At 42.5% G+C, this 22358-nt stretch overlaps 1 protein-coding gene and 1 long non-coding RNA gene across 3 annotated transcripts in view; one reads left to right on the top strand and one right to left on the bottom strand.

The window, feature by feature from the left end:
• Nucleotides 1-4978, bottom strand: part of EIF3A (eukaryotic translation initiation factor 3 subunit A) — a 35549-nt gene extending 30571 nt beyond the window's left edge. Inside the window, exon 1 of the mRNA XM_078434870.2 lies at nucleotides 4815-4978. Within this exon, the coding sequence (XP_078290996.1) occupies nucleotides 4815-4863 (49 nt within the window). The 5' untranslated portion in view covers nucleotides 4864-4978. The remainder of the gene's footprint in view (nucleotides 1-4814) is intronic.
• A 123-nt stretch (nucleotides 4979-5101) lies between these two features.
• On the top strand, nucleotides 5102-19571 carry LOC144613201 (uncharacterized). 2 transcript variants are annotated; one of them, XR_013550581.2, is made up of 3 exons: nucleotides 5102-5412; nucleotides 8332-8482; nucleotides 13748-19571. It is a non-coding gene; the product is annotated as an uncharacterized LOC144613201 (long non-coding RNA). The 2 variants fall into 2 exon arrangements; XR_013550580.2 differs by having other exon boundaries at nucleotides 5102-5222; nucleotides 13748-19570.
• Nucleotides 19572-22358: the final 2787 nt, after the last annotated feature.

Here is a 22358-nt window from a genome sequence, read left to right as displayed (position 1 = left end):
AATATAATGTGGTATCTGGGATGAGATCCTGGAATTCAGAGAAGGACATGAGGGAGAGCTACGGAAATCTGAGCAAAGTATGGACTTTCATTAATAATGTTATCAGTATTGGATCATTAGTTGTGATAAATGTCCCAAAATGACAGAAGAAATTAATAGGTTATGGTGTATATGGGAATTCTCTGTACTATCTTTGCAATAATTCTGTAAATCTCTAACTTTTAAAATTAAGTTTATTTTTAAAAATAAAAAAAATTTTAGAATGCATACCAGAGAAAATTACACATTTCTGAATTTACTACCACCTAAACCTGAAGGCACTCTGCAAGTGGCAATATTTCAAAATCCAGTTCCAATCTAAGGTTTTATGTACACTGCTCATTTTGAAATTCACTCAAAAGCAAAGAGTCCTCTATCACATTACTTCTGACACAGGTTAAAATTTATCTTTTTTCTCATCTTTTACTTTATTTACTTTTGCACAAAACTTAGTAAACTGAGGGAAGGGGAAGGCTATTTAACCTAAGTCATTTGGTTATGTTCAACTTAAAATTCAGTAATTAACAAATTTCACAAAGAAAAATCTTTCCACTGAACATTTGAAACATACTTTGGGGAACCAAAACACTAATTAACACTATTAAAAAAGATCTTAAAACACTACATCCCTATTGTTAAAAATCACTGTTTTCCTAAGAAATCTTTGACAAAGAATTATTTTTAAGAGTTAACCAAACAGCGTACAGCATTATCATGAAACTCTGTGCTAGGCAAACAACTGGCAGAAACACTGCTTATTTGGGAGTTTTACCAGATTTACAGATTTAGTAAGTAATTTTTCTCCCAACTATCACATCTTTCAGGAATGCTGCTTCTGAACGTTCCTTCCTCCAGGAAAACTACAAACAATATTCCAACTCTCTGGTATATTAAGAGGTTTGCAACAAATCACAAAAGATACTGAAATTCTTATCTTTAAAGGATAGCCTGTGTCTTCCCATATCATATTAAGCCCTATTCTTCATAGGTTAGTGAAAACAAACCCCTCTTCAGTAATTCACGTCAATGTCAACATTAGTAGTACTGTTATGAGAAAAAGTCCATTTTCATTTGAGTCAATGCTATTACCAAAAAAAACAAAGAACCAAAAAAAAAAAAAAAACACCTTGTAAGAGGAAACAAAGATGTAACACAACTAGATACTTTGTTAGAATACTAGCCTTTCCTGGGTGTTTTTTGTTTTTTAAGCCTTCCTGTTCTGAGGGGAGGACGTTACAGTCTTTAAACTGGAGCATACAAACGAGGTTATCGTCTAAAATCCAACAGTACCTTAGGTGCTTTTAACAATTATTTAACAGAAAAGTCTCTATCACCCAAAAATTTGGAAGTAAATGTTTTTAGTTAAATTTAGCATTCATATTAAACAGCACAGCATCAGCACCAGAACAACCTATTATATCCAATTCCCAATCTTACACTGAGGATTTAAATCTTATACTGTTTAGTATATAAACACTGTCAAAGTGCTTGTAACACAGAACAGGCACAAAGAGAATTAAAGTTGAGAACTGTGCCCGGGATGGTGATGACAAAATAATAAACTATGTAAAAATAATTTACCTACCCTATCTCTTATTTTTAAATAGGGGAGTGTGGTGTCTTAATGTCACTATAAAAAATAAAAAATCTTGTTTAGGGATAGAAAAGTGATTTTTTTCACTTCCTAAACAGCCAATCAGAATTTATTATTACAAATTCCACTTTCAAACTCTGAAACAATAGGTTCAAACAAAGCAAATGCACTAAAAAATAATTTTTATAGGACACCCTACCATCATCGTGGGAAAAAAGCAAACATGGATACCAAGCAAGGACATTTTTAAAGGGAAAAAACCTGAATGGGAACAGATATGATAGTCCATGAGGGTGAGTTCCTGTCTTTATCCGAAGTCACATACAGGGAGAATTTAGTTCCTATGAATTCTCTAGTAAGGGGAAAAAAAAAACTTTTTGAGGCTAGAGAGGCATACCACATATTAAAAGCTCTATTGCAATGTTAAAAAAAAAAAAAAAAAAGTTAATTTCCAAACTGATATTCTTGAAATAAAAATAAAAATCTAGCATTATGAACTGTTACTAGGAGGGTGGACATGCTGAGCTTACCTTTCAGACACAGTGACAAATTGTATCTATTTATAAAAGAAAAAGCTTAGGTCGGCCCTTCAACATTACTAGTTTATTTGGGCAACAGACCAAGTAGATAAGCTATAATGTTACTCGATTTGTGGGTTTAATAACTTTATTTATAAGTCACTGGTAGAACTAAATTAAAAGGTTGTTACAAGGTCAGGAGCAATTAATTCTGCACTACTGACAACATAATCTGCAAAAGGGTCTTTTTCCAAATGATTCTGGGGTATAGATTTCTTGTCTGTAACTGCTTAGGCCAAGTTCTCATCTTCCTGAATGATTACTATAATAGTTTCCAAAGGAATTGTTCTGAATTACAGACTCAGAGTGACTTGAAGAACTATTCTACTTAAACATATTCACATTTTATTACGATAATGCAGTGGATTAGGTCTAAATGTGTTTAAGGCTACAAATGTCATAGATAAAACATTTACATAAAATGAGATTATCTCCATGGAATGAAATGCGCTTTTACGATCCTATTTAAAGTTTTGTAAGCGGTGCCATGTGCCATCCACATTCAGCTCACTCTGACACTTTCAGACAGGATCCTTCATTCACAAGATCAAAGGTACAGAGCTAACTACTTGAAAGCTAAGGCCTCTCTCTACTGTAACACCCATCCTACAATTTAAAAGGGCTGCAGCAAGGAGTCAATACAGACTTTTAAAAAACCTACACAAATAAAAGCCCCCCCCCCCACAGTGCCCCTTTCTCATCTTGCCTACTTTAATTTCAGATGTTTTCCCTGACTTGCCCTTCATGAGTCAAAGCTATTTCAACTTAGAAAACGTGAAAAAGAGGTTTAAGATTCGTTACACAGGAGATAACCCTTTTAATTTAAACAATTACTGCAATAGTAAACTCATATGAGGATTCAAAAGGGAGTGATGAAAGCAACAAGGCCGGAGCACATCAAATGTGGAATACTTAGGCTATCCAGATTACAGTGCTTCAGCCTATTAGAAGGAAAAATGCCTGTTGGTAAAGCAAACAACTGTAGAACAAATCTACAATAGCAATTACAGTAGTAACTGAATCCAAGTCACTTTGTATACCATAATACAGATTTCTAAGTTTCTAAACGTAAGAAAAAAATCTAACTTTGCTACAGTTCATTTTCTAGTGATAAATCTCCATTTCCACTGAGTTTCTTTCCTATAAGTTAACGTCCTTAATTCTTGCCTGTCCTAACCATTAGATCACTGGTTAAAATGAGCAGTCATCAGATCTAAGTTGTACTTTTAACTGATTTTTAGGACACTTACTCTACTCTATTCCAAAGAATGTGGCATTATCCTATTTCACACTCTTTTTTGTTGCTTTTAAAATAACCATGTGACAAAGGCACCGTTACCCCGACAGATTATCACTAACAATTTTGTGTCGACTGAAATTGACATTTCCACAAGAGGAATTTCCAAACAAGCTAACAAAATTAGCTCCACCAACATAAGACTGTAAGAGACACGGTATATCCACCTACAAAATGGGATAAGACTCAAAACTTGTCTGGGGTACAGGAAGGGTTGAAATAAGAACGATCAACTACCTACACACTTAGAAATTATTAGGCTTAAAAAACTCTAAACGAAAAAGTTTTTAAAGACCAGAGCCATGCATAATACATTGCACCCCCATGATGCGAACATAATAAATGCCTCTCGAATAGACCGAGACACGCACAACTTTTCGCGAAAGGGCCGGTGGCATAAGAACACATGGAAATAAAAATCGCAGGCAGGAGCGCTGTGGCGAAAAAAAAAAAACAACTCATCTGGAAGTCTAGAGACCTTGGTTCTAGTCTCCTGGCTCCACAACTAACTCTCGGAGTGACCTTGGGTAAACATTCTCTCTCTGTAGGCCTCAATTTCGTTATCTTTAAGAAAGAACTTCAAGTCTCTTACAGGTTTAACAATGTTCCAACTTCATGTGATTTGGGATAGGCTCTGGGACTGAGAATAATCAATGCCAGGAAAAAAACAGATAACCGGTTAATTGGGTCAGAGTCCCCGAAGCAGAGCTATAGTGACTGGGGAAAAGGCTAAGTGGACCCTGACCCAGCAAAGCCCGGCGCTGGATTTGGGGGGCGGAGGTGTCTGCGAGAGGGCGGGAGGTGGGACTGGCCGGCTCCCGGCGCCGGCAGGAGGTGGAGTCGAGGTTCTCGCGTGCATTGTCCCCGGGAGGGAGCCATGTTTCTTCCTCCCCGGCACTCCCAGATGGCGGCTGGGGGCGCGGGGCCTAAGCAGCCGAGGGCCCGGCGGCCTGGGGAGCCGGGCGGAGGCGGACAAGGGGGGGGGGCGGTTAAGGAGGCCAGGCCCCGGTAGACCTGTCTCTGGGGCCGCGGCCCCTGAGACGCAGCAGGAAGCGGCGGGGGGAAGGAAGGGCCCCCCCCCAGAGCGACGGTTCCCGGCTCCGCACCTCCCACCCCCCCAACCGCGGTCGGTAGAAGCGAGAAGGGAAACCATGCCCAACCACAGGCTGGAACGGCGGCAGACAGGTCTCATCGACCACCTCTGCAGCCGCAGACGGGAGGCGGAGCAGGGAGAAGGAGGCCCGGGCCCCTCGACCTCCGAGGCCTCGGGCCGACCCAGCCCGGCGCGCCCCGATCCCCTACTCACCGTTGGCGCGTTTGAGGGCATTTTCCGGCCTCTGGAAATAGGCCGGCATCTTGGCGGGCGGCTCAGCTCACCGGCGTCAGCGAACTCCTTGGTGGCCCGGGCCGCGAGAGGAGACGAAAGGGAACCAGCGCGAGGTTCCACGCGCCTCGCCAGCAGTCGCCCGCGCCCAGCCGGCCAGAGACGGAAAGGAAAGAGCCACGTGACCCCCGCACGGCGGCGCCGCCGCCGCCCAGGCCCCGGATGTACGGGGCGGTCCTCCGCGCGCAGGCGCGCTACCGTCGCGCGCACCGGCTGACGTGGCGGCGGGTGCAGTACGTGCGCGCCGGTTCCTCCTCCGGCCTCCGCCGGGAAACGTTGGGGAGGAGGTTTTCAGACCGCTCGCCCCTCACTCCTCGAGCGCGAAACGGGGTAGGAAAGGTGAAATTGGGGTCAGGGTTTCTGCCTGGCGAGAAAGAAGGCGTCTGCATAGGGTCATTTTGAGCATGTTTTGTGCGCAGTCATGCAAAGTTACAGGCCGGTCCCTTCCGCCTGGGGAATGGCCTGTCTCCGCTGAGTGAAAATGCCGTATTTATCCGTTAATCAGAAACGCATCGAGCAGGTATCACTAGCCCAGCACCGCTCACCTCTGGGAAGTAATAGTGGCCCGACCCTTGACGGACTAGCAGTGGGAGGAGGGACGCAATAAGTAAATTAGCAAGTTTATTTCATATCGGTAAAGTAAAAAAGGTGGTGAGACCAAGATTGGGGAATAGGGACACTCAGAGAAGGTGAGTTTTGAGCTGAGACCTGAAAGGTGGGGACAGGCTGGAGAGAGTAACGTGGCAAGGGCGCAGAAGCTCTGCAGCAGAACAGATTTTGCATCGTTTGAAAATACTTGAGTGTGGTAGCTTTACATTCAGCACACATCACAAACAAGAAAAATGAGTGTTAGTGGAAAAAAATCAATTTATCAGGCCTTTTGCTACAGCCTTTTATTACTGGCCAACAATTTTTTTGAATATTTAAAAAAAATTTTTTAATGTTTGTTTATTTTTGAGAGAGAGAGTGTGAGCAGGAGAGGGCAGAGAGAGAGGGAGACACAGAAATCTGAAGCAGGCTCCAGGCTCTGAGCTGTCAGCACAGAGCCCAACTCCAGGCTCCAACCCATGAGCCAGGAGATTATGACCTGAGCTGCAGTTGGAAGCTTAACCCACTGAGGGACCCGACCCAGGCGCCCCTGAGTATTTTACTTTTTTAAGTAATCTCCACACCCAGCGTGGGGCTTGAACTTACAACCCCGTGATCAAGAGTCGGGTGCTCTACTGACCCAGGTGCCTCTTGACCAACAATTTTAATGTTTAATCAGTAACTATTATACCTGGAACTTGAAAGCCATTTAAACTGAATCTAATTACTCAAGCCCTTGGTATGAAATTAAGAGGAGTTCAGAAAAAATCAGAAAGCAGCAGTGGGATACATTGTTACAAATTTTTTACACATTTTGTAAAAATGGATGGTACATGTGAATGAATAACAGAATACTACATCCGGGAACAATGAACCCACAACACATACACACAAAAAGCCTTTTCCTCTCATTCGTTCTACCGGAGCCAAGAGGTTTTTCTATGTAACTAAATGTATCACTGTAAAGAAAGAAAACTTAGGAAATGCAAACATAGACCAAAAAAAAAAAAAAAAAAAATTCTAAAAGAGGTTACTTAAAAATTAGCTTCAGAGTTCTTTCTCCAAAATGCTTGGGCCACTCTAAATTAAACTTACCCTCCTCCCCCAAAATAAGAGCCAGACAGAGTTGAACAACAAGTACTACTAAGAAGCTACAGGAACGGTTTTATGGGGCAGGATCAAGAGACTCGTTTGTGTATATGATAATTAAGTCAGAATTAAAGAGCTTAACATAAGAGCAAGCATAGCTTTTAAATGCCGTAGATAGAAAACTATTTAGTAGGCCACAGAGAGATGTGACAGAATAAAATGAAAGGAAACCTGGCCTAAATATCAGAAAAAGCTTTTCAACATTATTACCTTTGCGTTATATATCAAAGAAGATGGTAAAATGATCTCATGGGTTATCGCCCATTATGTGGTAGACCTAAAACAAGACAAACTCTAGAAAATTTGGAGAAAAGATGAAATTCAATATTTCTGCATCTTCATTCTTTTCCCTTTCAAGTTAAAGTATATGAAACATTTGGTAATATAATAGCCAATGATCATTTAAGTGCATTAAATACAGTTATTTAGGCTCTAGTACTGTATTTGTGAACAGTCGCAACTTCCAGAATAAATTTATTAAATGTAGCCAGTAGGTATTAAATACCAGCTAATAGCCATAATGTTGGATGTTGGGCATAAACGATGCAAGACGCCTGTTTCCAAGGAGTTGATGATTCCCTGGTGAAGATAGAGGAGTACACAGTGAGGAACAAGGTAGGATCTATTCTGAACCAGGAGAAAAGTATGATTACTTTGTTGGTTTATGCTCACTTCATAGAAAACAAGCAATGTGAATATGCTAGAAGCCACCTTAGGAAGCGGTAAAAGGAAGTGATAAAGGCTAAAAGGCTGATGAAGGTTTTTTCCCTAATCAAGCTACTTTCGTACTACATATGACTGGATAATTTCTCTAATACAATGTTTTGGGGATTTTGAGTAAATAAGAGTCTCAAAAAAAAAAAACAACAGTTGTTAGGAGCACAAAAGAGGTACTACATTATACATATTGCAACATAATATAGCTTAAAATCAGGTATGTTTTACAGTTTACAAAATGCTTTCACATTTGTCATTTTGTTTACAAGAATAATGAAGGTATTTATACTGATAAACTAATAATTTTTTCAGAGCGTTAGACTATGGTTCACAGTGACACACTCCTTCCACAAACCATTATCATGTACCTACCACGTGCCAGGTATGGGAAGTGAGCACCTGATAGCAGGTGCAAGGCAGCGAACAGGACAGACATGGGTCCTGCCTTCTTGGACTTTGCCAGAGGCTTCTTGAGGATGCAGACCCCACTCCAGGCTAGACCCCCATCGTCTTTCCGAGTCCATTTTTCACCACACTCCATGTCTTCAGTGCCTTAAATAGCCCTTTCTCCCACCTCCAACCCAATGAGTGCTGTCACTTCACTTGGAACATTCTCCACCACCACGCATTCCTTGTTCTAACAACAACCTATTTCTCCACATTTCACTTCCTCCAGGACTCTTCCCTGGCCCCCAGATTGGTTTAGATGCCAAAGCAGTGAGCACCAGTAACATCCTATCTGAGCCTGATCACACTTCAATACTTGCAGACTATAAGCTCAGAGAGTGGAAGGAAGCTTTTGTGTTGTTCACCACTACACCCCCAATGCCCGGCAGAGCGTTGGGCAGATGAGATACTCTCAAAAAATGCTTGAGAGATGAATGAGTGCATCCCCATATACAGATTTATTTAAAACAGTTTCTACTATACCCGTGGGAGAGTAACAAGTCTGCAAGTTGATTGTGTGGTTTTGTTTCATTTATAGAGCATCTACCTATCTACGTGAGGCTCTCAATCTACTTAAGCCCCAGCACGCAAATACTAAAGAAGAGACAATAATGCTCTTCTCCCAAAGCTCCTAATTGCACTGGTCTTGAACCTCCAGCTGTACTGAAGTTCATTTGTGCCTTTCTGAGGTCAGTGTTTAAATATATCATGCTTTCCTACACCTATATATCCCTTCCCTTCTTCCTGTCCCGCCCATTGTTACCTAAGTCCTACCAATACTTTAAGCTTCCGCTCAAAGCTTTCCTCTGCAAAGTCTTTCCAGCCAGTGGGGGCTGACTTAACTGCCCCTTCACTTGTGCTCTTTCCTTAAGGCACCATTAACTTGGTCACCCAGGCCATCTCTGAGCACTCTGCTTCCCCTGCAGCTCTGTCAAGTGGTAGCTGTATTCATCCCTCAAACCACTGGTGCCTAGAGGAGTACCAATGACTGACTAGCTCTTCACCCAGCTACTTCTAGAACATTCTCTCTCTCCTCCCTTAACTTTGAATGTTGAACCTCATGCTATCAGATTGGATTACGTGTGGTTCCTCTATGTTGCAGTCCTCAATAGGCATCTACAGATCCCAGGTCACAACTCCTTATTCCTTAACTGTTAGTTCTAGCTCCCTGCCACTCTCTCCAACACCGTCATAATTATTAGCAGTTTCTATACACGTGTAGATATTCCTGCCAATATCCTGGCCACCTGGACTTTACAATTGTGTCCTCTTCCTTACCTCAGCTACTCACACTCATGGTGATACCCTAGAGTCTAGACTAAGAGTCAGCAAACTTTTTCTGTTAAGGGCTTGATAGTAAGTACCCTAGGCTTTGCAGGCCAGGAGGCAATGTCTTCAATTCTTAGAGCAATTGTTCTTGCCAAAAGAATAATTGCCCTTGTATGTATGTATGTATGTGTGTGTATATTACATTTAAAAATATAAAAACTATGTTGGGTTGTATAGTAGAAACTATGCCTGGTTGGCTCAGTTAAGTGTCCGACTTGATTTTGGCTCAGGTCATGATCTTGCAGTTCATGGGATCGAGCCTCACATTGGGCTCTGTGCTGAGAGCGAGGAGCCTGCTTCGGATTCTCTTCCCCCCTCCACCCCTCCCCCAGCCCACACATGTGCACACTCTCTCTTTCAAAATAATTAAGAAAAAAATATAAAGAAAATAATATATAAAAACTATCTTGATGACCACTGAGTAATATATAGAATTGATGAGTCACTATATTGTACACCTGAAACTAATGTAATACTATATGTTAACTATACTGGAATAAAAATAAAAATAAATTTTTTAAGACTAAAAAAATAGGGGCGCCTGGGTGGCTCAGTCGGTTAAGCGTCCGACTTCGGCTCAGGTCATGATCTCGCGGTCCGTGAGTTCGAGCCCCGCGTCGGGCTCTGTGCTGACCGCTCAGAGCCTGGAGCCTGTTTCAGATTCTGTGTCTCCCTCTTTCTCTGACCCTCCCCTGTTCATGCTCTCTCTCTCTCTCTCTGTCTCAAAAATAAATAAACGTTAAAAAAAAAATTTAAAAAAAAAAAGACTAAAAAAATAATTTAAGACTAAAAAAATCAAGACTAAAAAAGAAGTAAAGACTATTTTTAGCTCAAGGCTGTGTAAACCACAGGCAGTAGGCCAACTTTGGCCCATAGGCCATGTTTGCTGACTCTTAACTAAACCTTGTCATACCAACTCTCTCAGTTCCCAGATTGTGATTTCAAGTATCTCACTTTCTTGTTCATAGTGAACCACAACCCCAGTGGTCCTGCTGCCTGACTGGGACCTGCATTCCATGCACAAATCCTGTTTCCTTTTCACTGTTCCTCATCCCCCATGTCCTCTATTTCCTCCACACCCAAGTTGGATTCCATCATGTAGTTCTTTTCTTGCTGCGCTTTCCATTTATTTGACCCCAACCCTGGCCAATCCAAGTGTCTTCCCGCTCCTTGCCTGCAGCCCAGTATGACTGGGGAAAAATGCACAACCATGTTGACAAGCCCCACTTGACATTCCTGACCACAAGCCCCAACAAGTAGCGTGCTGCTGTTCAGCCATCCTACTACACTTCTCTGGGCCACATCCCCAATCTCCCCAATGACTGTTTCGTACTTTTTCCTGTCTCCAATCCTCTGCTCTCAGCTGATGGCTTCATTTTCTGTAGCACTGTAAGCAGTGGAGCAGCGAGAAGAGAACCTGCCTCTGCACTCTGCCATCTACCCACCCATTCGCTTCTGTACTCAGAGACTCTGCTTCCCTGCTCTTACCCGGCAGTCTGTGCTCCTCTCTAAAGCCAGCCTTTTGAGGCACCTGGGTGGCTCCGTTGATTGAGTGTTCGACTTCAGCTCAGGTCATGATCTCCTGGTTCGTGGGTTAGAGCCTGGAGTTGGGCTCTATGCTGACAGCTCTGAGCCTGGAACCTGCTTTGGATTCTGTGTCTCCCTCTCTCTCTGCCCCTCCCTTGCTCGCGTTCTGTGTCTCTCTCTCAAAAATAAACATTTAAAAAAAAATTTTAATAATAAAATAGTAAAAATAAATAAATTAATTAAATAAATTTTAAAAATTAGGCCAGCCTTTTGTACTAGTGCACTGGATTCTGTCTCCTCTCACACGGAATGTTGTTCACTCCATCCTTCCTCAAATACTTCCTCACTTGGCTTCCAGGATCACCCTCTCCTGATTTTCCTCCTACTTCTCTGACTCTTCCTCAGTCTCCTTGACTAGTATCTCTTCGCCTCTCGGACCTCTAAGGTTAAAAAGTCCTCGGGCCGAGGTCCTGGACTTCTCCCTTCTCTAACTACATCCATCTTTTGGTTCTAACTCATGGCTTTAGACATCATCTCTGTGCTTAGAAGTTACAAAATTATATCACTAGTGCTCTCTCTCACTCTCTCTCTCTCTCTTTCCTGAAAGCCAGTCTCACACCCAGATGCCTATTTGACACATCCATTAAGCGTTTGACATACAACATACACCCAACCTGCCCCAGACCAGACTCTTGGTCTCTCTGGCCTCCAACCTGCTCCTTCCATCATCTTCCCCATGGAAATAATGGCAACCCCCTTCTTCCAGTTGCTTAAACCAAAAACATTGGAGACATCCTTGACTCCACATTTTCTGCCACAGCCCCACATGCAATCAATCCATCAGCAAATTTCATTTCTACCACCTCCATAACTATCACTCTGGTCCAAGTCACCATCATTTCTCACCTAGAATATGTAATAACCTGCTCACTTGTCTTTCTGTTTCCCCTTGACCCCCTTCTCTTTACTCTCCACCATAGCAAGCAGGGAGTAAAAAGGAGGTGATCATGCCAGTCCCCTGATGAAGACGCTCTTGTGGCTACCCAGCACATGTGGTCAAAGTGAAAGTCCATACAGTGGCCTGCGAGACCCTACCATTCCCCATTCCCATCCTACCCTTCCCCATTCCCATCCCTCCCAGGCCATGCCAGTGTCACCTTTTCAGTGTTGTCTTCCCTCACCTCTTTTTTTCTTTAATGTTTATTTATTTTTGAGAGAGAGAGAGAGAGAGAGACAAAGTGTGAATGGGGATGGGGAAGGGGCAGGAGAGAGAGGGAGACACAGAACTCGAAGTGGGCTCCAGGCTCTAAGCTGTCAGCACAGAGCCCAATGCAGGACCTCAACTCACAAACTGTGAGATCATGTCATGACCTGAGCCAAAGTCAGACACGTTACCGACTGAGACACCCAGGTGCCCCTTCCCTCACCTCTTTAAAGTGATAATAACCTCCCTCCCTCCCATACTTCTCTCCCGCTTTTTTTTTTAATGTTTATTTTTGAGAGAGAGAGAGGGTAGGGCAGAGGATTCGAAGTGGGCTCTGTGCAGACAGCAGAAAGCTAGAGCCAGGGCTCGAACCCATGAACTGCAGGATCATGACTTGAGCTGAAGTTAGACGCTTAACCAACTGAGCCACCCAGGCACCCCCTTCCTCTCATACTTCTGAGCACCCTTTTCTTTATTTTCCTCCACAGAATTTATTTAGCGATCAACATCTTACTTATATATTTCATGATATACTCCTCTAGAATATAATAAGGTTGATGAGGACAGGGATTAATGTCTGTTCCATTTAACTGCTATATTAAGTCTAGCACCTAAAACAGTGCCTACCACAGAGTAAGCACTCAATAAATATTTGTTGAAAAAATCACTTAATACATTAAAGCAAGCCTCCTGTATTATCATTGCCCACGTGCATGTTGGTCTCCTCCATGACATTGGAAGTCCCTTGATGGTAGGGACATGGTCCACACCCGGAAAGTGTTTGTTCAGTGTATGTTTCAGAGCACCTTGATGGTTCCAACTGCATGGTGATACACAAGGTCCAAAACCTCACACCTTTGGGTTTTTGTTGGGTTTTTTTTCCACACCTTTGTGTTCTTAACCATGAAAGTGACCAATGAGGGTTGGAAATCTTTTCAACGGTGGTGTACCAAGAGCAGATGTGGGGAGCGCTGTGCCTGGGCCAGGCAGTTCTCAGTGAACCTTTGGGTTGTGTAACTTTAAAGCAGGAGATTGGAATGGAGATTAAGTTGAGTAGATTTTTAGCAGAAATCTGTCCTAGCAGTATTTGTTATTTATTGGGAGAAATGCATCTTACACCCAGGAGTCCTCACCATTAATATTCTGCCCGACTCCAGGAGAAGTCTGAGGGGCAGAAGAGAAGCATGTTTGTGGGAACTAGTGTCCATAGTCTCCATTGTTGACATGCCACACAGCCCAGCTCCCGCCTGGGATCTGGGAGTTTAGGAGATTATGCTCAAAGCTACACCAACCCAACCAGGGCCAAGAGCAGAATGAGGAAGACGCTGTGCAGAGTGGTTTAGGGTGTGGTTTGGAAATAGGCTTCTGTGTTAAATATGTTAAATATGATTAGAAGGAACCCTGGAACCACAGGGTGTGGGCTTTCATTTTGGGCTTGTGGGTATTAAACAATCTTCACATGGACCTTTTCATTGTGCCGTCTTCTCATGAAGCAGCTAAAATGGCACCTCCTCAGAGAGCCCCTTCCTGACCACCCCATCTAAACCTGAAGTCTACCCTATTTTAATTCTCGGCACAGCATTCATCACTAATGGATAGTTTTCGTTGTTTCCTTGGTTACCATCTGTCTCACCACACTAGATGGTAATCTTTAAGGGACCAAGCTTGTCGTGTTAACCATTGTAGCTCCAACTCCTGGAACTGTGCCTGGCACAGGGCAGGCACTCTACAAATATGGGGTGTGTGAATAAATAAAGGAGTGGAGAATGTGGTAGGCAGAATTGTAAGATGCCCATAGATTCCCAGTCCCTGATGTACACACCCTGTATAATACCCGAGACTGTAAATATGATGAGGTGTTACTTCTGTGATTAAGTTATATTATGTATCACAGTTGACTTTCAGAAGAGATTTTCTGGGTGGGCCTAACCAATCACATGAGCCCTATGAATCCAGGTCTAGAGGTCACTGGCAAAGGAAGTAAGAGATTTCAAAGCTTGAGAGGAAAAATGGAAGGAGCTGCGTAGTAAAAAACTGTCGGTGACCTCTACTAGATATGGGACGCCCCCAGCCAAAAACCAGCTAGTGCACGGAGGCCTCGCTCCCACGACTGCAAGGAACTGAATTCCATCTACAACTTGGATGAGCTTGGAGGGAAATTCTTCTGCAGAGCCTCCAGAGAGGAATACAGCCTTGCCATCCCAGGACTTCAGCCTGACAAGGGCCTGAGCAGAGGCCCAGTCATTACATGCTTGGACCTCTGGTCTATAGAACTGCACGGTGATAAATGGGTGTTGTGTGAAGCCAGTAAGTTTGTGGCAACTTGTTACACAACAATAGAAAACTAATACAGAGACCTTAACAAATTTTCTCCATATTAACTTCTAGAAAAAGAAAGAAACACAAATGGAGTCTAACATTCTAAAGTGACTTTGCTTTGCATGAAATGAAAACAAAGGTACAGCTCAGTAGAAGAAAAGGGCAAGACTGTGTAAGGTTTAACTTTACAAATTCAGACTGTCCAAGCAAAAGCCCTTTAGAAGGAATCTGAGACTATGAACGTGTTACAGTACTCCACACTGGTGTTTTTAGAACTAGGGGTTAAGTTTCATTTCCTAGGGAATTTAGAATTATAAATACACCTCAGTTCATCCAATAAGCATGCCAGATTTGGAGCCAGTTGGCTTCATTTGGAGCCAAATGGCTCCCAGCTTTGCCATTTATTAGCACCATGATATTGGGCAAGTAATCTCTCTGAGCTTCCATTTTCTCACCTGTGGAATATGCATGAGTTGGGCAAGGTTTGAAGGAGATACGACCCTGAGCACCCTTCACACTGTCCTTGATACAAGCTCTCAAGAAGTCTTTTTCATACATGGACATGTAAGAGAGACCAAATAATCAATGCATGAAATATTCACAGGCTCTTTCTGCCCTCTCAACTGCTAACATCATCTACCGACTAGTCGGCATTTCCCCCTGTGTTCCTCCCCTTTTTTCCCACTTATACCTTCTTAAATACATAAGGTAATCAGTTGGGAGGACAGCTGGAAAAGTCAGGTGGGAGAATCAAGTAGGAAAGGGCTGAGATGAGAGAGAAAAATAGAGGGGTAGGGGAAAAAGGCTAACGGGGAAGAAAAGGAAAGAGGAGAGAGGAGATAACAAAAAGAGCTTTTTGTAAGAGGAGGAGGGAGATTTCAGAACCCGTGCCACTGAATGGGAGTGATGGTTCACAAAAACACGGAGGGAGTCCACACCAATGTGAACAAACGATTGGATAAGTAAATAAATGGGAGAGAATAGACACATTTCCCAGGAAGAAGAATTCAAATAGTTTGTGTAGTCGCTTTGCCTTGGAGGAGGTGCAGCATAACTCCCCGCTCCTTCAGCGTGGGCCGTGCACAGTGACTGGTAGCCAAAGCAGAAAGCGTAGAAAGGAGGAAGGAGAGTAACTTTACAGGAGAGAAACCTGGCAAACACTGCCTCAGCCAGGTGATGAAGGTTAATACCTCCATGTACCCTTGATATGATGTGATGACAGGAGCACTTCTGTGGTCTTCCTCCCCACAACGCATGAACCAGTCTAATCATGAGCAAAACATCAGACAAAAACAAATTGAAGGGCGGTCCATGGAAGTCCTGGCCAGCATACTTCAAAACTGCCAGGGTCATCAAAAGCAAGGGAGGTCTGAGAAACTGTCACAGCCGAAAGGAGCCTAAGGAAACATGTTGACTAAATATAGTGTCATCCTAAATAGGATCCTGGAACAGAACCCAGAAAATAAGTAAAAAGCTAAGGAAAAAAAATATGGACTTTAGTTACTAATGTGTCAGTATTGGTTCGTTAGTTGTGACAAACGTATCTTATTGATGTAAGATGTTAACAAAAGAGGAAAATGGTTGGGGTGTATGGTAGGTAACTTTAGATACTATCTTTGTAACTTTTCTGTAAATCTAAGACTATTCTAAAATAAGATATTTATCCCAGACTTTGGCACCAAAAAAATAAAAAAAAAATTAAAAATGATAAAAGAAAAATAAAATATCTATTTATAAAATAGGGGAAAGGGATTTTAAGACATATCACTGTAGGTAATAAATTATATAACCTTTAATATTCTTTGAAAAATGCAAATACAGGGGCACCTGGGTGGCTCAGTCGGTTGAGCGTCCGACTTCGGCTCAGATCATGATCTTACGGCTGGTGAGTTCGAGCCCCGTGTCGAGCTCTGTGCTGACAGCTCAGAGCCTAGAGCCTGCTTCGGATTCTGTGCCTCCCTCTCACTCTGCCCTAATCCACTCGCATTCTGTCTCTGCCTCAAAAATAAATAAACATTTTTAAAAAATTAAAAAAAAAGAAAAATGCAAATACAGATCAGAATTTATCTCAATTACATTTTCATGCTGATCTGTTTCTTTTAATACAACACAGTTTGAAAGCTAGGCTTTTTGGGGCCTGGGATCTACTCAGGTTCCAATATCAGCACCCTAAAACTATGGATGGAGAACATAAGAAGGATGACTTTCCCTTGGGAATGTTCTGAAAGCCTCACATAATCTGGAAGCCAGTTAACCATCAGCAAAGAGTGTCAAGGCATTTGACTAAAGCCCCTTTCAGAGGTGACTTCTTGGGCCCCAAGCAAGCCTGGAATCCCTGAAAAGAGCTGACATCCCGACATATGCCTAACCTCTTATTAAATACAAGTAAGGAAAAACAATGAAACGAAAAGCCACGTTTGGCTCACAGGGATCTGGGAATTGGAACATCTATAGAAGATGTTGGGGTGCCTTACCTACATGCCCAGGGAGTTGGGGCATTTCCAAATCCATATTAGTGCCAATAACATCTTAACTCTTTTCCCAGGGAGCAAAGAGCAAGCAGGCTGTGCAAATAAGACATAGCAGGCCTCAGCCAGCTATCCTTAGAAAAGCCTACTGATAAGGTAGGCCCCTGGCTGGTATCTGTGAACTTGGATTTCGGGAGTGCTCCCACCATTCCTGGAATTGATAAGAATGACTATCTAGACTCCTTGCACAAACAGTGGGGTTCATGCTGAATACCTGTTTCCTTCTGAGAGACTGGAATTTGGGTACTTGCTCGGCAGAAGGTGCCACCTGACTGTCCCCCAATAAAAACCTGCCTGTCTCTAACGAGCTTCCCTCTTCAATAATATTTCACTTGTGTTGTTACAACTTGTTGCTGTAGGAATGAAACGTGTCCTGTGTGACTCCACTAGGAGAGGTTAGAAGCTTGGGCCTACGGGCCTACTGGCCTACTTTCCTTCGGAAATCACCCCCATGTGCCTTTTCCCCTTGCTGATGAATCCTAGCCATGAGCATAGCTGTGTGCTGAATCCTGCGGGGACCCCCTAAGAAATCATTGGGTCTGGGAGTGATCTATAATATTAACATAAAGATTTTTCTTGATTCAAACTTTGGGACAGGCACAGAAGAAAGTATGATTAGTTCCATTTGATCACTGAGGAAGCAAGTACACAGAAAGTAGCGAAATGAGAGATTTGGCAGCCAAGATGGCAGAGCTGACATCTGAACTCAGGCTTGTCTGTTTCCACACCCTCCAACCCCCTTCCATCTATGACAGGCAGCATCTTATTGCTTAAGGTTAGAAATACCTCCCCTTCTCCGTGCCCTCTACTCATTTTCCCTCAACTCTGTGAACCTGTCTGGCAGGTCTGACAGCACCCAGCAGTGAAATGGAAGGGAGGCAGGCATGCGTTCTTTCCCCACCCCTGCCCTGTGTCCTGAGCCTGGCCACAGCCTCATTATCCTTCTCCCCGCCACAAGGGGCTGCTCCCTAACTAATTCACTGAGAAAATAGAGTGTCTAGCAGGCATCAGGGACTGCAGGAGACACAGCATGAACAAGCCAACCAAGAACAAGGAGAGGCAATACACGTAAGGTGCTTTCATGCTCTTCTACTTCTGAGATTGTCTCCTTTTTCCCTTTCCTCAAGTTTGGATCTCTAGGTCTGAAATCCCAGAAGCAATAGATCTGGTCAGGCCCTCCCCCACCCCTTCTCTGTTTTCCCACCTGATTGTAAGGTGGTCACAGGCATGAGTTCTGCTGAGGTTATCTGTGCACCCATCTCCCCAGCCTTTGTCCCATTTCACAGTGTGCTTTGCAAATGTTTGCACTCTGTGCAAGGGAAGTGGAGTTTTCCTAATGCTATACCCCTGCCAATGTAATGGAAAATGATTCCCCAAGCCCAAATACCACAGAAAATTATATTATGTATTTGGAGCTAAATGTGTCCCTGTAAGATTCAGCAAATGACCTTGGTGAGGTGGGAGGGACAGGAGATCTGGGGCCTGTGGATTTAACATATTTTCTCATTTTTTCTGTGTACTATCTTTCATCAAATCTAGAAACGCCATCAGTGATTAAGCACATCATTTTATCTACCATATATTTGAAAACATTTTCAATTTTAATTGTAGGATACATCCCAATTTCAGAGACTTCTTAATTTGAACTACTGCAAGCAACAAATACTTCTTTATCTTTTAAATTGTGAAATGAAAGTAAAAGGAGGAGGAAAAATAGCTAAAGTCTTACCCGCCTAAAGAAAACCACTATTATTTTTCTATATTGTCCTATGACATCTTTACAGTTACGGACCTTGTATTAGTGCATTTAATGTCTTTATGTATTAAATATATGCATCTATACATATTTGTAAATGTATATATTCATATCATACATTTCCAAATATTTATATTTGTATTTTTATTATACAATTCATACCTTCCTTCATACCCTATCCCCACACCGTTCCTCTGAAGTAATCACTGTCAGTATCCGGGTGTGCGTCCTTCCAATCCTGTGTATATACAGACCAGCTTGGAGTTTTACACACAGATGTGATTATAGTGAGTTTGTACAAATATGTCTACCTCACCTTAATAGCTCCATAGCACTCTATGATGGTGGAATACGCCTTTATTTTATTTTTTTTTAGTTTCTTCATGAGTAAATATTTAGGTAATTTTCATATTTTTGTGATTACTAGCAGCACCAGATGAACATCATTAAACATGCATATTTTGGTATGTGTATTTTTGAAGAGTAAATCGCTGGGTATGCACTTCAGCGTTTTGTTAGATACTGCCAGACTGCCTTTCAGAAAGGCTTCAGTTCATTAACACATCTTCTTTAAATACATAAAACCCATATTGAACAAAACAAGGTATTTCCTAGTAAAGTCAGCATAAATTGTCACAAACTCAACAGGCAATTATGCTCGTATTGCTTTTATCTTTCTTATTAAAAACTGCCTTATTACCAGAGACTTTGGTATTTCTTCAGCGTCTCTTTCCAATTGTCCCAGACCCCAGGGGCTTACTCTTGGGCCAGCAAACAAATCCAGGGAGACTGTGAGGTAGTTCTGGGCACTCTGCTTCTGGCTGTGGCTCTTCTGGCCTCAAAGATTGCTCTTGAAGACTGAGCCTGCAGCATCTGGCTACCATCCAGGACCTGGGATGTTCCTCAGTGCACAGATCCTAGTGTTCCTTTTGGGGAGAGGAGGAATGCTTTCCCTGATTCACTGATGAACTCTGACTCCAGTCCCTCAGGAGCAGCAGGTTAGGGCTTTTTCCCTGGTCCATCACTCCATGAACGAAGATCCTTTGTTGCTTTCTCTCCTCCAAGCTATGGGAATTTCCCCAGGTGCCTGGCACATCTGAAACTTCAACCACAAAAGGACGTGACAGTATGTCCTAACCCCAGATAAAGGAGCAATTGCCCACCCAAGGAAGATGGCTAGTGAACTTGAGGGGCCCACACCTTTACTGCAGAGAGAAGAGGAGTTTACCCTTAGTGATTCAAAGGCAATCTTTCCAAGCTTCTCTTTTATCAGAGAAGAGGGGGAGAACCCCCACAGAAATATAATCTCCAGTAGGGTGCTTCAAATACACCCAATACAAATGGCCCAAGAGTGGGGCGCCTGGGTGGCTCTGTCAAGCATCCCAACTTCAGCTTAGGTCATGATTTCAAGGTTTGTGGATTTGAGCCCCGCACTGAGCCCCACATCAGGCTCCACACTCCCGGTGCTTGGGATTCTCCATCTCTGCTCCTCCCCCACGTGTGCTCTCTTGCTCTCTCTCACTCTCTCTCTCAAACTTAACACACATGGCTGAAGAGTAGCTATATTCATTTCCTATGGCTGCCACAACAAAATACCACAGACTAGGGGGCTTAAACAGTAGAGATTCATTTTCCCACAGTTCAAGATATAAAAAGTCCAAGATCAAGGTGTTGGCAGGTTTAATTTCTTCTAAGGCCTCTCTCCTTGGCTTGCAGATGCCTTTCCTCTGGGCAGCCACATCTCTGATATCTCTTTGTTTTGTCCAGATTTCCTCCTCTTATAAGGACATAGGTTAGATTGGATTAGGACACACCCTTACAACCTTATTTTAATTAAATTACCTCTTTAAAGGCCCTATCTGCACAGACGATCACATCCTGAGGTGGTGAGGTTAGCCCTATACCATATAACCATGGAGTTATTCCAGCCCATCACAGTAGCTGAAATATGTTAGGATTTTATATAAATTATCCTAGTTAATTGGATGACAGTGACCTTCACCAAAAGCAGGTATTTAAGGTGCAGATTGATGGAGATTGGTGCATTGTTCACGTTAAAGGGAATCTACAAGAGGGTCTATTTTCCTTGTGAACACTTTATCTGTAGAACCTTGCAGGACATTGTAAAAGCCAATGAAACATGAGTGCAAGTGTCTACTTGGCTTCCAAACTGATTCCAAATCTGCATCCCACTCCTCAGCCCCTAACACCTTTGTATTTTCTGTGAGATCTAGAAACATTAGCAACTATTTACTACAATAGTAAGCATAGGGAATAAATCCAAGGGGCATAATTCAGGGTGCTGCCCTCCGGAAGTTCAGTCTAATGAGAGAAACAGAAGAGCCATATATGGGGTGCCTGGGTGGCTCAGTCAGTTAAGTGTCCAACTTTGGCTCAGGTCATGATCTCACAGCTCATGAGTTCGATCAAGACCTGCGTTGGGCTCTGTGCTGACAGCTCAGAGCCTGAAGCCTGCTACAGATTCTCTGTCTCCCTCTCTGCCCCTCCCCTGCTCATGCTCCGTCTCTCCTTCAAAAATAAACATTTTTTAAAAATTTAAAGAAGAGCCATATATATTCCCAATTCTAGTTCTATGGCCAAATGCTATTAGACCTTAGAAGAGGGATAACTTAGTTTTGCCTGGGTTGAGGGCAGAAATGGTATTTGAACCTTGAAGATGTAGAATTTCCCAAGGTAAGGAGAAAGTAGAACAGGGAGACTTGTTGAAAATATAGCAGCACTGTGATTACAGAGTAAACAGCAGGAAACACATTTATTGTCATTAATAGCTGGTGGAACTAATCATATTTTCATACTCAAAAGTATCACTCAGTTAAAATTACTGAACCAGAATTATAAGTATTAACTTGGATAAATCTTTAAAAAAAAAAACAAAGTTGAGCAAAAAAGCAACTTACAAGTGAATACAAATAGTATGCAACAGAATGGAAGGGCATTGTAGCACAGTGATTTCTTGTGTGGCTGGAGTCTTATTGCTTGGGTCTGTGTCCTGGCACCACCACTTGCAATCATGTATGTGATCCTAGGCAAATTGTGCTACTTTTCAGTTTTCTCACCTATAAATCGGGGATCGTAATAGGACTTATACAAAAGGATATTCTGAGGATTTAAGGAAAAAAAAAACAAGTAAAATACTTAGAACAATGTCTGCTATTCAGTAAATGTTAGCTATTGTTGCACCGGTGTAAAGTTTTAAAAGAAAGAGTACAATATTTTGTTGAGTGAAACATACAAATAAACCAAAACTTAATAACATAATGGGAAAATGACAATGACCAAACTTAGAGCAGTGGTCACCTCTGTGGGAAAGGGAGGGGAAGGAGGTTGGAGAAGAGAAGGGAAGTGCTTCAACTATATTTGTAATGCTTTTTTTTTTTTTTTTAAAGAGAAAGAGTATTTAAGTTGGGGAGAGAATCTCAAGCAGGCTCCACACTCAGCAAGAAGTCCCATGTGGGGTTCAATCCCACAATGCTAGGATTGTAAGGGTTAGATTGTAGTGTAGGGCTAACGCTTAGCTTGAAAGATAACAACTTTGTTCTGACACTTAAAGGTCAAAGATAACAGCCTTGCTTTTACTCTTGTAAATCATACTTCATACTCTTGTGAATCAGGCTTTATCAATGAAGGAAACAAAAGCTCAAAAAAAGAGCATCAGAGACAAGGTCAAGGAGATCCACTGGTTGCAACTTAGCAGCAGAAAGTCTAAAATAATCACCTCATTCGATAACTGTTTCTGACTCATCTGGCAACTGTTTCTAACTCATCTGGGAACTGTTTCTTTGTTCTGTTCCCAGATAATGATAAAATGATGTGATCGGCTTTAACAACTCTGTACCCCGGCTGTTCAGGGCCACATTCTTATCAAGAGTGTTGGTCCCAAT

The sequence above is a fragment of the Panthera onca genome, chromosome D2, assembly GCF_046562875.1.
Source record: "Panthera onca isolate mPanOnc1 chromosome D2, mPanOnc1 haplotype 2, whole genome shotgun sequence".
NCBI lineage: Eukaryota > Metazoa > Chordata > Mammalia > Carnivora > Felidae > Panthera > Panthera onca.
Note: the sequence above shows the minus strand (reverse complement) of the source record. Positions and strands in the feature narration are given on the sequence as shown.